Source organism: Orbicella faveolata, unplaced genomic scaffold, assembly GCF_042242905.1.
Source record: "Orbicella faveolata isolate gen_17 unplaced genomic scaffold, um_ofav_v1 contig_35, whole genome shotgun sequence".
Classification (NCBI taxonomy): domain Eukaryota; kingdom Metazoa; phylum Cnidaria; class Anthozoa; order Scleractinia; family Merulinidae; genus Orbicella; species Orbicella faveolata.
Genome location: NW_028301564.1, coordinates 8,631,431 through 8,647,462, shown reverse-complemented (window position 1 = coordinate 8,647,462; position 16,032 = coordinate 8,631,431). Strand labels below are relative to the sequence as shown.

Here is a 16,032-nt window from a genome sequence, read left to right as displayed (position 1 = left end):
TCAAATAGGGTTTCCCTTTCAGGAGCAAGTCAACATGAACCGTACTGTAAATTGGACTTCAGTAATTTTCTGAGCATTTCCTTATCTGAGGCGAAAGTAGAACCGCTTAGAAAACTGAGGAGTTTCAATAAGACGCCGCTTATTACTACTTCTTGCGTACTACTTGTCAGTCTGTTGACTTTCGCAGCATTTGATGGCATTTCGGGCAGCGAAAGACACAAGTATAATGCTGAACAAAACAAAACAAGTAAGAGGCTTTTTATTGGAGTTCTATAAGTATTCCATTTGTAATAAATGAAAATTCTCGGCAAAAACTAATGGCTGTCAATGAGATTGGGATAGTTGTTTACAAATATAGTGTGGAATGTTGTGCCTCGATCTCTTTGCAGACACAAAGGTTGTCATGTAAGAAATTCGTGTTAAACGGTACAGAATTCGGGACACATTTAATTCTATGTTTATTTCTCCAGCCCCGTCTTTATATATCTTTTCAGTGTAACAAGTGTGGGCTTCAAAATTACTAACAAGGAGCTGCGTTACCTAACCTCAAAACCCCTAAAATCTGATACAAAACTTTCATATTCCACCGTGATATAAGTACTAAGAGTCCAGAGTAAATGCTTATAGCAGTTGACATACTTTTATTTTATCCTGAATAGCAGACCATTGTTGAGGTCCCATAGTGGGAGGGGGGGGGGGGGGGGGGGTCTCGGTGTGCCCTTTATCCTCTTAATTTTTGTCCTAAATATCTTGTATCCTGTTAAATCCAGCTCAACGATTTCCTACTCAATTAATGTCCTGGTTTATCTGATCTAAACATGCTCTACCCCATTAATATTTCCCCTAAATTTCTTGCATCCTATTAACTTTTTACGCAAATATCCAGTATCCTGAAAACCCCTAATAGGGCCTCACTGATGAACTGTTAAAGCTGATCAAGATACACAGATCATAATCTTTTGACCTGATACTGTCTCTCGTTTTCTTTTTTTCTTTTTTTTAATACACGATCCCCCCCCCCCTTACCTACCCTGCAAAAATAACCTAGAAAATGCCTGCAAGCAGAAGCTCATGTTCAAATCATTCTGGGAAAGCCAGTTACTAGTTTAGTCACAGAAATGCGTAAAATGGCTTTAATGTCGGTTACATTTTCACTTCCTACCCACCCTACCCCTACCCAGTTGGAATGTGCATTTGTCAAATGTAACGCAATCTGTAGAATAATGGCGGGTGCACAACATATCAAAACAGAACTGAGCTTAAACGAGTTCTTGCTGAGAGTCCTCGATTAAGAGGAGGATTTTAAAGGCTGCTAACAGACTTCTGGGTCAGTTAGGATCTCAGCAAATTGTTAAACTACTTGTAAACGGCGGCTTATGAGACGGAAGACAAATAATATTGATAGATGTTATGAAGCGGGCTTCGCAGAGTTGAAATCTGCCTAACCGTGGCGATGTCTGAGAGTGATTTCGTGCACTAATCACCGAAGATGTGGCTGAAACATACTGGAAATATAACACGAGGCATCGTGGAACATCCAGTTGTGGACATGTCGCGAGGTAAGTGGAATATATCATTATTTTCTCTGTGCAGCATTATTTTCACGTTATTATGCTAATTAGGATGGCGGTCTTTGTTGATAAAAACACAGCTGAAACTTCTTCTTGTCACATTTTACAGTTTTAACTGCCCCAAAATTTTATTGCATGTTTTTACAGGTGAGACATTGCTCTTTAAGTGGAGGGTAGTTTTGGGATCTCAAGTGATGTACTTTTGGCGATATTTTCCTTTAAACTTCGCCTTTTTTTATGGCGCGTCATGAGTAGTCCGAAAGGGAAGAAATTTAAAATTCTGTAAAAAAAAACAGATGATGATCAAATTGCCAAAACAGCCTCTCAGTGTAACAAGAAACATTTGCTTGTCTGGAATAAACGGTTTTTACCCGGATTTATATCGTTTCCTTTGTATGGCAAATTGTTTAAAATGTGCCCTAAAATGGCCGCTGAAAGCCCTCTCAGAGGGGCAAAGCCAAGATGGTGGCCCCAACGCTAAAGTACGAATCGAATCGAACTGAAAGTTATATTTTTGTGAATCACTTTTCTAGACCATTTATCTGAGAAAGTTTGAGGAATTTGATTTTTTTCTGGTCCAAATGGCCATAGTTAAAATTTACAGAGGGCGCCTCTTAATATCTTTAACAGATATTCAAATTTGCAAATTAAAATTTGTTTGATAGTTGTAGCTTTTCAATAAAAATTCATTCCACACACGATATATAGCCTCAAGATCAAGTGTATAAAGATATCTATGGGGCCTTTCATTGAACACTGCCGTGAGCAGCTTCATTGTATCAGAAACGAGCGAAAAAGAACAATGCGTGGTTTGGGTGGAAAGATCAGGTCAGGGTTATTTTCCTCCTCGCGCGCTCTCCGAAATAGGTTCACCGAAGCAAAAGTAAATGGTCTGCTGCACAAATATTTTAAACCATGAAAATTTATTTCAAACTTTTTAAAACGGGCTTGCTTTGTTTTTCCATCTGTTCCTTATCAAAACAGAAAAGGAATTTTAAACTGCTTTTTAAAAAAGCAGTATAAACATGTTAATAGAGTTGCGTTGGTTGTCCTATTAGCGAAGCAAAAAGCTGCGCATGATTACAGCACGTGTTATTCTCTTCACACCCTGTTTCCAGAGCAGAAATAAGAAGATTGAAAATTAACTGAAGACAACGATAGCTTTGCTAAGAATCTGCGATGAATGAATCAATATTACTTATTAAACACGATGGAATTTAAGTTATAAGATTGTGGTTCCAAGTCGATGTTGCGATAAGAAACCTATGTAAAAATTTTCCCAAAAATCCACTGTGGGGAACAAGATGGCGACTGGTGCATTTACTAATAATTCTTAGCGTCAATATCCCTAATAAACGCTCCTGAAAAATGCACAGAAAACTTCCTAAAGCTTTAAACCTAGCGTACACAATGAATGTAATACAGTGACAAATGTTGCAAAGATATTAATTTATGCCTACTTTGATAATCCAGGTACGCCATGCATTCAGTGTGGTAAAATGTACAGCCGCCATTTTTTCCCACTGTGGATTTTGGCGCACTGTTGCAGACGCCATGACACCTTGTGTCCAAGAAGCCGCACTTAAGCTCCGCCACCAGTGAGCCGGCAGCTCATCTTAAAAATTTAAGCAAATAATAATCGCATTCAATGAATATATTTTCAATGAAAATCTGCTTAACATTGAAAGTATGGTGCGTTCACGGTTTCCTACAGAAAATTTCAATGCACGTTTTAAAATTATAACTTGAAAAACAAATATCTAATGACGAATTGATTAAAAAAAAGTTGGAGAATCCGAATAACAGTCAATACTGATGATGAGTAATACAGTAATTTTGTCGCAGGAAGTTATGGCGCACTACCTGCGTTTTATGAGCAGATAGCTGAGGAAAAAAGAACTGCAAACAAAAAAGACAAAAGGACAAAAAAAAAAAAATGTTATCATGGATAGCAAACGCATGCGAAGCGGGCGCTCTACCATTTGATCTAATTCCCCATTGTACGGATGCCTTAACTGTTGCGAGGTTATTTTGATAAACTGCTCACCAGTTTTTATCAAGTGTTACCGAAAATGAAAGAGCAGATTTAAATACACCACATTAAAGAATTTAGAACATTTAAAAATGCTTACTGCTGTTTGTAAAACTTTGAAGAAAATAACTTGTCAAATAATATTAAAAAGTCACTCTTGATCTAAATTTTGTCTTTTGGAGTAAAATAATATCATCATATCGATCCCGGTGCCTCCCGCATGCAAAGCGGGCGCTCTACCATTTGAGCTAATCCCCCGATTGTTACATGAAAAAACAGAGTTTTAGATAAAATAAACTACTAGTTTTGGAAGAATTTTTGAACATTTTTAAGTACATATGGTACAAGCTATTGTCATAATATTACAACAGAAAAATAACTACTAAATAATTTAAGTGATGCAGCAAAGTGTGCTATTATACTTTAACATCCCTCAATTATGGTTAATTTACTTGTCAAGATTACAGTTACTTGAGTATATTTTTACCCTCAAAATACAAGATGCCATAAAACAGTTCATAAAGAAATCGAGCATGCAATCATAAAAACACTGCCGAAGTCAAACAAAAAAATTAAAAGCCGAAAGCGCTAACCGATTGCGCCACGGAGACTTCCATCGAAGGATTTTGTACAATTTTCATCAAATTTATTTTTGTGGATGAAATGTTAACTTGTGTAAGGTTTCTGCTACATTGTATCATGCTCGAAAGACATGAAAAGCGAAAACCCGGAAGATTTGGATAGTAAATATCTTGGCCAATGAGACAACACATAACAGGTATTACAGTACCAGTTCAACAGATAAAGGTAGATTAAGACCTTTGTCAAATGATGTCCAGCCACGTGTGGCCTGTTGGTCTAGTGGTATGATTCTCGCTTTGGTGCTAGAGGTCCCGGGTTCCGCTCCTGGACAGGCCTTTTTTAATACTCTTTTGTCAATGAAAACAACATCATAACGAAACACAATTTTACGATGGTTTTTGTGACGTCACAACGGCCATATGAAACAACGGAATACCTTTCTTCTTTAAAGAATCACTTTTGTTTTTGCGCAGACAATTCCAAGTGACTACTACGAAGCCCTTCTAGATTAAAATATGACTTAACCAACTGTTTCTGTTGGCCGGGAAACATTTCCAACGACTTCTAGGAAAATATTAAACTAAAGTAATTTTGATCTAGTTCTCTTGTTTTGAACTGATCAGGGGGAATTAACTAATGAAAAAAAATAAAGGAAAAGAGAAATCAGAGTACAGTCAGTTAGAAATCTTAAAGTGGTATTTTCCAGCTGGTTTACTTAAAAGGACAAGTTGGTCCGTATGAGGGTCGACCTCACGACCCTGGCGTTATCAGCACCAAGCTCTACCGACTGCGCTAACGGACCAGACAAATTAGTCTCGGTGCCGTTTTTTTTTAAGTATTACTGCCTCTGTACAAGTACGTTATCAGAAGTTTGGCCTAATGAGGAACAGCACCCGCTCATTGGCTTTGTTCAAACTGATTTGGTTTTATTCTTTAAGATGTATGTATATATTGTTAACGTGCTTTCTCAAATGATGAAGACATTTTTGTTGAAAGATAGTTATCCCGAAATTATTTATTGGCAGTTGTTTCTCATATACTTTCCAATAATGTATCAGTAGCTTATGTTCTAAATAACAAGGAACTAGAATGAAAAGCAACATATTTTATTAAATTATTTGTTTTTCTAAAATGAAATTCTAAGTAAATTGTTTAGAAAAAAGCTTAAAACTAATTACCAGCAGGTCATGCCTCAAACATTGGTTTTTCAATAGTTATAGCAACTTGTATATACTTACGCTTTGGGGAATTAGCTCAAATGGTAGAGCGACCGCTTAGCATGCGAGAGGTACCGGGATCGATACCCGGATTCTCCAGCAGTCTTTATTTTACTAGCTAATATGCAGCTCTAATTCTTTTTGAGGACAGATGTTTTTCTGACCATTGTTGTACAAATAACGGTTTGTAAACTTTTTATTTGGATAATTTTCTTTAGCTATCAGAGAAGATGCGAATACTCCTATCAATGAATTTTCCGCTGTCCCTCTGAAACAACGTGGACTTCAATCGACCAGCAGTAAAGGAGCAATACCGGAAGCACCCTTCGGTGTTGGCGCGGGGTACGCTTTCAGTTACGCTTTTGTAACGCAGCCTTTCTCATAACAGCCGTATAACGCAGATAACACAAAGATTCTCTGAAAAATTACTCTTTCCTTCACGACTCGCTTTATTGAAACCTGGAAGTTAAAGGTTGAATTTCATTTTGTAGAAGTGAAATTGACGGCCTTCTTTGACACTGGATGGTAAGGAAACGTTAAATGGCCGCACCTGCGCCTTGCTAGCCCACACACGGAACAGCTTATCCCAGTCTCCGTTGTATTAAACAACTGAGAGTATTTTTCTGTCCCATGGATGGGATGCTAGTCCATCTTAGTTATCCGCCCCCACCCACCCCATTTGAGCTGTGAAAGGCATAAATGAATGGATTTACCTCAGAACTTATAAAAAGCAGCAATAGCCCAAACGCCCGCATGGTTTGGCTTACCAGCCGAAAATAGCGAAGGGCAGTAACAACACTGGCAGGTAAAACACACGCCCCGAAAAGAGGAGTAACTGTCACCGACATCTTCAAGAGTTGTTTTCGTTGTCGCATGAGTTCTTTTTCTGGGATATTGCTATCAGGTGTAACCGCACTTATGTGATTGAGCGATTTAACAAGTTTACTGTAGCAAAAGCTGATAACGAGAAAGGGAAGAGTGAAAATAAAAATTATGTAGAAGATAATGTGAGTTAACTCTGCGTTCCGACTGTACGTCTGTCGGCAAGCTGCTGTCTTGAACTTGTAGTTTGTGTACACAAACAATGGTGTGTTTAAGGCAACGGACGCCATCCACGTGCCAATAATCGCGTATCGAACCGTTTCTCTCGTAAGCTGCAGCATCCGTAGAGATCTTACTACTGCGTTATAACGTTTTATTGCTAGGATTGTAAGCGTGAATACCGAGACAACCGTAGCAGTCAGAGGAACGTTGAAGCCGACAAAGAGCATACAGAGAACAGTTCCAACAGCTCCATCTGGAAGGACCCTAATCATTGGGATGAGGCGAAAACCACAAAACAGGAGACTTGTAACATCGGCAGCCGCTAGATTTGCCAAAAAATAATTCTGAGCGGTTTGAAGCGACTGGGTTCTCTTGATTATTAACAGGACTGGAATATTTCCAACGATTCCAACTCCGATAACTAGTGACGCTGACAAACAAATCAATAACTTGTCGATCGTAAAATAAAGTTTTCCATTTGGGGCTTTCTTTACCAACTCCACTATTGTCCCGTTCGTTGTAGAATTCCCTGAAATGTTTAAAGACATTCTCTTTCTCAGATTCGTTACTTGGTAGCGATTGAAGATCTGTTGAACGTTGAAGTTTGTGCCAAAGCAAATGGCTTGTAACAAATTAAAGTAAGCCTTTCTGAAAGATGTCATAAAAACAATCAACCTTTAATGCAAAGGGGTAATTAATTTTGTTGTCTATAAATGACAGCAAACGCAATTTAAAAATATCGAATCGTTCTTCCGAGAATGAAATTGATTAACAATGAAATCTTGTGAAACTTTTTAATCCAGCTCGGTAGTTGGTACAGCGATGGCAGTTTTTATATTAATTTTGCTTTTTCCAGAGAGAGGAAATTAATTGAAAATGCGCCGATCGTAATCACTTAGTATTTTTTTCATAGCGCGAAAGATTAAAACAAACAGCATTTAATCCACGTGTGGGAATCAGTTTTGTGTTCAGACTGCCATCTGCTGCTTCATATATGAAGGGTAAATGTAATTACTGACTGATGTTACAGAACGCCATTGATTTGAAAATAGTGTAAGGTTCAGCTTACTATTATATGCTGTTCTTAACAAATTTATACCGAGTTTTAGGTCTTTTAGGTTCAGTTCCTATTTGATGATGATGGACAGAAAGTAAAGCTATTTTATTATTTTAATCATGCAGACGCTTTAATTCACTAAGGTTATGTTCCGCTAGAATCACGATTTTAATTTTTTTGCTATGTAGGTGAAAGCCAAACACCACACAGGTCCGACTGAGGTTCTCCCAAAGGTGATACTTTTTAATTGCATAATCTGGAGAATCCGGGTATCGATCCCGGTACCTCCCCCATGCTAAGCGGACGCTCTACCATTTGAGCTAATTCCCCAGAAGCTCTCGATGCCAAATTGCCAAGCGGTTTCTCAATGTCACTGTACCCAATCTTTCGTATTACAGCTCAAGCTAATTAAGACAGCAACGAAAATAAAGAGCGTGGTGCTGATAACGCCAAGGTCGTGAGTTCGACCCTCACACGGACCATCTTCTTGCTTAAGTAAGCCAGCTGAGATAACACTATCTACTGATTTGTCTCTGATTTCTGTTTTTAAACAGAAGTAAACTCACCGACCTATTTTGCGCTTAGAACAGAAAATTCTACGGTTAAATAGTAGTACTGTTGAATTTGATTGGTTAGAAATTACAGATTCAGAAACTTATATGCTATATAATATATGAAACATGTTTCGTACGGTAGCGTAAAAATCCCAATAATTCCGGCCCATGCAGTACCTGGCTTTTCCTTTTTTTGTTTTTAGTTGCACGTTGCTTTGATTAAAAAAGAAAGAAAGAAGAAACAACAAAATATGGCGACACAATTCATAAGTTGATCCAGAAAATCTCACACTTTAACTTTTTTTATGTTACTCTACGTGAAGGTAGTAACGTAGTGTCTATTTATTGTTCTGGCCTGTTGGTCTAGTGGTATGATTCTCGCTTCGGGTGCGAGAGGTCCCGGGTTCGACTCCCGGATAGGCCCCATGTTTACTATTTTGTCAAAATATTTTACAAGTCGTAACAGCATCGATTTCTTTGGCTTTTTTATCACTGGCTTATTGCATGTGAAGAACTGAACGAACGAGCGAAAGAAGAAAAGCGAAGAAAGTAAGCGAAAAATATACTTCATTCTTACGCAAAAGCTAGGGCTTGCGTTGAACTGTGAAACTCTCCCTTTGATTTGTTTACCATATACAAAGCCTTCTTTGAACGTTTTTTTAAATAAATATCTGCTGCCCTGGAAATGTCTTTTTTAAATGAGCAACGAAACATTTCCCGCGCAAAGAAAGCAAAAAGAGAAACACAAATTTGGCTTGCTATTGTTTGCATTGAGTTCTTATCAAAACAGAAAAGGGAGTTTCTAAACTGGTTTTAAAGAAAGTAGTATAAAAATAATAATAGAGATGTCGTTGGTTGTCCTATTATTGAAGCAAAAAGCTGCGCATGGTTAAGCCAGGTTTTCACTAGCAACACAAGCACAAGCGCAAGTACGAACGCAAGCATCAGGGATGACCCAAGTAAAAACGAAATTCAATGCAAACACAACCACAAGGAAAATCATTTGAACTTTCCGCCATTTTGAAAAACATTTTAGGCGTGAGGTGATCTGGATCCAGTGTTTTCATTGGGCAAACATAACCACGTGTAGATAATATCCTTGGCTTGTGCTTGCCCTTGTGCATATGCCTGCGTCACGGCCGTTGTGACGGTGAAATAAGAATTATTGTGTTTCCACTTGTGCTTGCACTTGTACTTGCGTCGCTAACTTGAACGAAAACCAGGCTTTACTGCACGTGTGACTCTCTTGCCACCCTGTTTCCACAGCAGGAATTAAAGGATTGAAAATTAACTGAAGGCAACGATAGATTTGCTAAGAATCTAGAATTACTGAATAAATAATCCTTACTTATTAAACACGATGCAATTTAAACTATAATCTTGTGGGTTCATGTCCATGTCGCGATAAGAAAACCCATCTAAAAGTTATCCAAAAAAGATCCAGTGTGGGGAACAAGATGGCGACTGGTACCTTTACCAATAATTCTTAGCGTCAAAATCCCTAAGAAACGCTCATGAAAAACGCGCCTAATGCTTTAAACCTGTAGCGTACACAATTAATGTACTACAGCGACAAATATTGCAAAGATATGATTCTGTCTCGTCATCACCTAGTGCAGGGATCGCATGAGATTGCGTAATCCAGTCCCAGAAATCAATGCGAATCCTTTCCCGTTCGGCGGTGGACGTGTTTCTGAAAACTCCACAGTTTTCACAGTTTTTCTGGCTTTCTTAATAGAAAGTCAGGGTCATTTCAGATTTTTATCATCAAATATCTTTAAAACCACACCATGCCGCAACCGGCCGTGGTTTTAAACGCGAACACAGCAGAATTGCTGTCGCTCAACTCAGATGTAACTTCGCTGAACTCACCGAGTTCGTCAACTGGTTCTATACAGGCCTCTACACAGAACGATACACAAACAACTAAACCAAAGGTAAAATCATCTTCTAGTGGTAAGGCCGATACAAAAAAGGGGCCAACGGCAACTAATACCGGTAAAACTACCGCCAAAGCCCCAGTTAAGCGTACTTCATGTACAAAGACAGGCGCCGAACACCAGCATCAAGTCATTCAAGGTTTGAACGAACTTAAAGACCTCCAACAACAGTCTCTCGATTCGATGAATCACATGATTTCATCGGTAACATCTGCAGTGCAAGTTATCACTCAGTCTAAGACATCTCGTAAGAGAAAAAGAGACGAAATGAGCGACTCGGAGTCCACGGATGTTGAAGACTCCGCTCATGGGGAAATGACGGGGAATCCGCTTGATATTTCCACCGAGGTCAACGACCTCTTACAACAAGCTGAGACTTCTAAGCAATCCAAGACCTCGAAAACTGACGAGGATGAAGTTCTTGGCGAGCTCTCTAAACTGTATGAATCAGAAGGAACAGTAAGTGAGCCGATAAATGCTAAATTAGCTTCGCTTGTTGACAAGATTGTCAAAACAAGTTTATCTGAAGAGAAAACGAAAGAAAAGCACGAGAAATACAACAGGCCACAGAACTGTGAGAACTTGATCAATACAAGAGTCAATCCAGAAATCTGGAGCAAGATTAGATCAAATACCCGTTCTCGAGATCTCAGAATGCAGAAACTTGAAACAAGTCTCAACAAGAGCATGATCCCGATTATCAAAATCGTAGATAAAATGTTAGAGTTGAAGTCTAACTCCAAACCTGCATCTGAGACCGATGTGTCTGCTTTTCTTCAGCTTTCGCTTGATTCTCTTGCCCTTCTTGGACACTCAATAAATGAGGTCAATCTCAAGAGGCGTGAGCTAATTAAACCTGAGTTGAATGATCAATTCAAGTAACTCTGTAGCTCCCAAACGCCAGTTACAAAACTGCTATTTGGTGACGATTTACCAAAATCTGTGAAGGAAATCTCGGAAACCAATAAAGTTGGTGTAAAGGTTTCATCAAAGCAGTCGAACCATTTTCCTAAGCATCAAAAAAGATCAAACTCTTCACACTATCTGAGGCCTTTTTTATGGAAATCCCAAGGATCGGGGAGGAGATCGATTCCGGACCCCAAAAGGAAAGGGAAATCCGAACAACAGCATTAGAGCACCTAAATTGTCAGGTGAGTCTTGATATTGCTGATCATGAAAATAGCTCATTATCTGTACCATATGTTACAGGTAGACTGAAACAATTTCAAACTACGTGGCAAAGTATAACTTCAGACAGTTTTTTACTAAATGCCATAAAAGGAGTCAAAATTGGGTTGGCTAATAATCCAGAACAGTCACTCCCAGAGGATACTGTTTTAATGAAACTGAGGTCAAAATTATTGACATGACAATAGACAAATTTCTAGAAACAGGAGTCATTGAGAAAACAAAACATTCTGAAGGAGAATACATCTCCAACATTTTTGTTCGGCCTAAGAAGGATGGCTCATACCGCCTAATTCTTAATCTGAAGCATCTGAATCAATTTGTAGAATACCATCACCTTAAGATGGAAAACCTTAAAAGTGCTATCACTTTAATGAGTCCAAACTGTTACATGGTCACTATTGATTTAAAAGATGCTTACTATTCTGTGTCAATAGACAAAGACAATAGGAAATACCTCAGATTTACATGGAATAATCAGTTGTTTCAGTTTACCTGTCTTCCAAATGGCTTGAGTAGTGCTCCCAGAATTTTCACAAAACTGATGAAGCCAGTATATTCTACTTTGCGTTGCAAAGGCTTCGAAAATGTGGGATATATAGATGATACATACCTCAAAGGGAGAACCTTTCATGACTGTGAGGTGAATGTAACTAACACAGTCAAATTGTTCAGAGACTGTCTGACCTTAAACATGGCAAAGTCAGTACTTATTCCTACTCAGTGTATTACCTTTTTGGGTTTTGTATTGAATTCAAACGAGATGACTGTCTCATTAACACCAACAAAGGCTATATAGCTTCAATCGAAAGCAGTTGAACTGCTCAACACCCCTTCTCCGACAATAAGAGCTGTCTCAGAGGTTATAGGCCTTATGGTTGCCAGTTTTCCTGGTGTAATGTATGGACCTCTTTATTATAGACAGTTGGAAATAGAGAAAGTGGCAGCTCTTAAACTAAGCAGGGGGAATTTTGAAGCAACCATGAACCTTTCTGATATGGCAAAATCTGATCTTCATTGGTGGATTGAAAATATTACCACCACATCCAACCAGACCACTCATGGTAATCCCAACTCACAGTTTATTCTGATGCCTCCCTGACTGGTTGGGGGGAGTTCTTAATGACCTATCTACTGGGGGACAGTGTTCTGAGGATGAGTCAAAAAATCATATTTATTACCTTGAGATTTTAGCATGCTTTCTTACCCTGAAAGCATTCTGCTCAGATTTACAGAATTCTCATGTCAAAGCAATGCTTGATAACACAACTGCTATAGCATACATCAATAGCATGGGAGGTGGAAAGTCTCAATGCAATCAAATTACCCGGGATCTGTGGGTTTGGTGTTCAACACATAACATATGGCTAACTGCAGTACACATCCCCGGGAAACAAAATGTTTTAGCAGATAAAGAGTCAAGGGAAAAGCACTCTGACATAGAATGGAAACTGAATACACAGTTGTTTGAAGATGTAACAGCACATTGGGGTACCCCCTCAATAGACCTTTTTGCCTCCAGATTAAACTATCAGTTAAAGCCCTTTGTCTCTTGGAGACCTGACCCAGAGGCAATGGCTATTGATGCTTTTTCTATTAATTGGAAAGAAAACATCTATGCTTTTCTTCCTTTTGCTTTGATTAACAGAGTACTTCAGAAAGTCGAACAGGACCAGAGCCAGGGCATCATTATTGTACCACTGTGGACAACTCAAGTTTGGTTTCCCAGGTTACTCCACATGTTGATAGACTATCCAATTACTCTTCCAAAAGGTCCAAGGACACTGTCACTCCCATCCAATCAAGAGAGACTACATCCTCTCCACAAAAAAATTACCCTCCTGGCATGCAAATTATCAGGAATTCCCTCACATCAAGAGGCATTTCGGAAAAAGCTGCCAAAGTCATTCTCCAATCCTGGAGAGGGAGTACACAAAAACAGTATTCTGTATACCTCAATAAATGGATGGTGTTTTGCAGCTCAAGGGGCATTGATCCATACAAAGCAACTTCAGCACAAGCGTTAGATTTTATGACTGATTTATTTGAACAGGGCCTAGGTTACAGTGCCATGAACACAGTTAGGTCTACTTTATCACAGGTTCTATACAGTCCTAGTGGTGTTGCATTTGGAGAACTTCCAATTGTTAAACAGTTTTTAAAGGCTATTTTTCAACAAAAACCTGCATTACCTAGGTACACTGTCACTTGGGACCCAAGTATCTTGTTAAATTAGTTAAAGAGTTTGTCTCCTGTTAAAGAGTTATCGTTGAAAATGTTGACGTACAAGACTGTTGCTTTATTGGTCATCCTTTCAGCTCAGAGATGTCAAACCCTTCATTTCTTGGACATTCGTAACATGGTATTGACTGACAAAATTGTCAAGTTCTCGATTGGTGATAAACTAAAGCAGACCAAACCTGGAAAACATGTCCATATGAATTGGAGTTTCCTGTATACCCAACAGATACTTGTCTTTGTATTGTTGTTGTTATTAAAGAATACATAGAACGCACTAAATCTCTACGAGGAAATATTACAAGTTTCTTCATTACTTATGTTAAACCTTACAAAGCAGCGAGTAAAGATACTATCTCTAGGTGGATCAAGGCCACCTTAGGACAGGCTAGTATTGACTTAACTCATTTTAAACCCCACAGCATCAGGTCTTCGTCAACCAGTGCAGCAGCAAAAGCTAAGGTTCCTTTGGACACCGAACTGCCGGTTGGTCAGGACATTGCACGTTTGCAACGTATTATAAGAAACCAATTCACAAAAGTGGGGAACTAGCAACTGCTCTCTTGAATAGCCAGCAATCATTTCTTGGAATAAAGATTTTCTTGTTGTGTTTTGCAACTCTTGTTTGTCTTTGTGCTCACAAATACTGGCTCTCAACATCTCATGGGATCCCTGCACTAAGTGATGACGAGATAGAATTGAGAATTAAACGAGACTTACTTGTAAGTTGAAGTTTGATGGTAATTCTATCGAGTCATCACGAGGTGTAAGGGATCACATGCCCGCCCTAATTTAGATTGACCCACCCTAACATATACTTTTCAGTATTTGTTCACCTCTTTGAAAGTTGACTTCTGGGACTGGATTACGCAATCTCGTGTGATCCCTTACACCTCGTGATGACTCGATAGAATTGCCATCAAACGTCAACTTACAGGTAAGTCTCGTTTAATTCTCAGTTTTATGCCTACTTTGATAATCCATGTACGCAATGCATTGTGGTAAAATGTAAAGCCGCCATTTTTTCCCACTGTGGATTTTGGCCCGCTGTGACAGACGCCATGACAACTTGTGTCGAAGAAGCCGTATTTAGGTCCCGCCACTAGTGAGCCAGCTCTTCTTAAAGCTTTAAGAAAATAATAATCGCATTCAATAAATTTATTTTTAATGAAAATCTGCTTAACATTGAGAGTATGGTGCATTCACGGTTTACTACTGAAAATTTCAATGCACGTTTTAAGCTATAACAATGAAAAACAACTATCCAATGACAAAATTGAGAATCCGAATAACAGTCAATACTGATGATGAGTAATACAGTAATTTTGTGCAGGAAGTTATGGCACACTACCTGCTTTTTATGAGTAGATAAATGAGGAAGAAAGAACTGCAAACAGAAAAGACAACAAGACAAAAACAAAAATGTTAACATGGGTAGCAAAAATCTTGAATTTGGAGAATCCGGGTATCGATCCCGGTACTTCCCGCATACGAAGCGGGCGCTCTACCATTTGAGCTAGTCCCCCATTGTATAGATGCCTTAGCTATTACGAGGCTGTGGTGAAAAACGGGTTACCAGTTTTCGTCAGGTTTTACCGAAAATGAAAACGGAGATTTAAATACACCAGATTAACTAATTTAGAACAATAAAATAGACTTACTGCTATTTGTAAAATTTTGAAGAAAATAACTTGCCATATACTATTAAAAAATCAGTGTTGATCTGAACTTTGTCCAGTCTTTTGAAGTAAAATAATATTATATGGAGAATCTGGGCATCGATCCCGGTACCTATTGAACTGGTACTATAACACCAGTTATTTGTTGGCTTATTGGCTAAGACAGTTACTATCCAACTTCCCTGGTTTTTCGCTTTTCATGTCTTTCGAGCAAGATACAATAATGTGGCAGAAACCTTACGCAAGTTAAAATTTCATCCACACAATTCAATTTGATAAAAATCGTACAGAACTCCCTCCATGGAAGTCTCCGTGGCGCAATCGGCTAGCGCGTTCGACTGTTAATTATAACCGAAAGGTTGGTGGTTCAAGCCCACCCGGGGACGATTCTTTCTGTTTTGATAATTGTTTTCTATATAGTTAGCGTCAAGAGTCCATCCCGTTAGCGTAATTTTTAGTTGTAGGTCATGTTAGTAGGTCTTAGTAGGTCTTCTCAAACAAACAGCCACTGCGCGGATGTGATGTGAATAAACCGTTATTATCGCGATCGTTATCATTACTGGTTTTTTGACGGTTGAAGCAAATTTGGCTGTAATTTTTAAAATCGTGGATACGCGAAGAGTAGAAACGTGTTTCTTGCGGGGACTCCGATATGCAAATGTGTCACTCACTCACTCAGGTGTAGACACTGTTCGTAATTAGTCGGCCCGAACGAGAACGCCCGAGGCCGACGCAATGTTGGACTAGTAACCGAGCCCGACGCCATATTGGAATAGTAACCGTGCAGTCAGCGCGATCCTCGCTATCGTGTGTGCGCGGTTACTACTCAAAGGATGTATCGTACCAGCCCGAATTGACGATTTTGTAGCTTTTACACGACCATTAATGTTAGGTGTTTCGCTAAATTGAAGTTGAGTTGACTTCGAATGT

At 38.9% G+C, this 16,032-nt stretch overlaps 1 protein-coding gene, 1 non-coding gene and 1 pseudogene across 2 annotated transcripts; all 3 read left to right on the top strand.

Annotated features, from left to right (window-relative positions):
• The first annotated feature begins 8,409 nt into the window (after positions 1-8,409).
• Positions 8,410-8,481, top strand: Trnap-cgg (transfer RNA proline (anticodon CGG)). The gene has a single exon. It is a non-coding gene; the product is annotated as a tRNA-Pro (tRNA).
• Positions 8,482-9,404: 923 nt separating this feature from the next.
• On the top strand, positions 9,405-11,447 carry LOC149103098 (uncharacterized). The gene has a single exon (XM_089273641.1). It carries the CDS (start codon positions 9,848-9,850, stop codon positions 10,877-10,879), a length of 1,032 nt encoding a protein of 343 aa, XP_089129767.1. The 5' UTR covers positions 9,405-9,847; the 3' UTR covers positions 10,880-11,447.
• Positions 11,448-11,723: 276 nt separating this feature from the next.
• Positions 11,724-14,041, top strand: LOC149103097 (uncharacterized; annotated as a pseudogene).
• The last annotated feature ends 1,991 nt before the right edge of the window (positions 14,042-16,032 follow it).

Coding starts and splice junctions, on each gene's coding strand:
- LOC149103098 (XM_089273641.1), top strand. CDS start 9,848: ATGCCGCAACCGGCCGTGGTTTTAAACGCGAACACAGCAGAATTGCTG.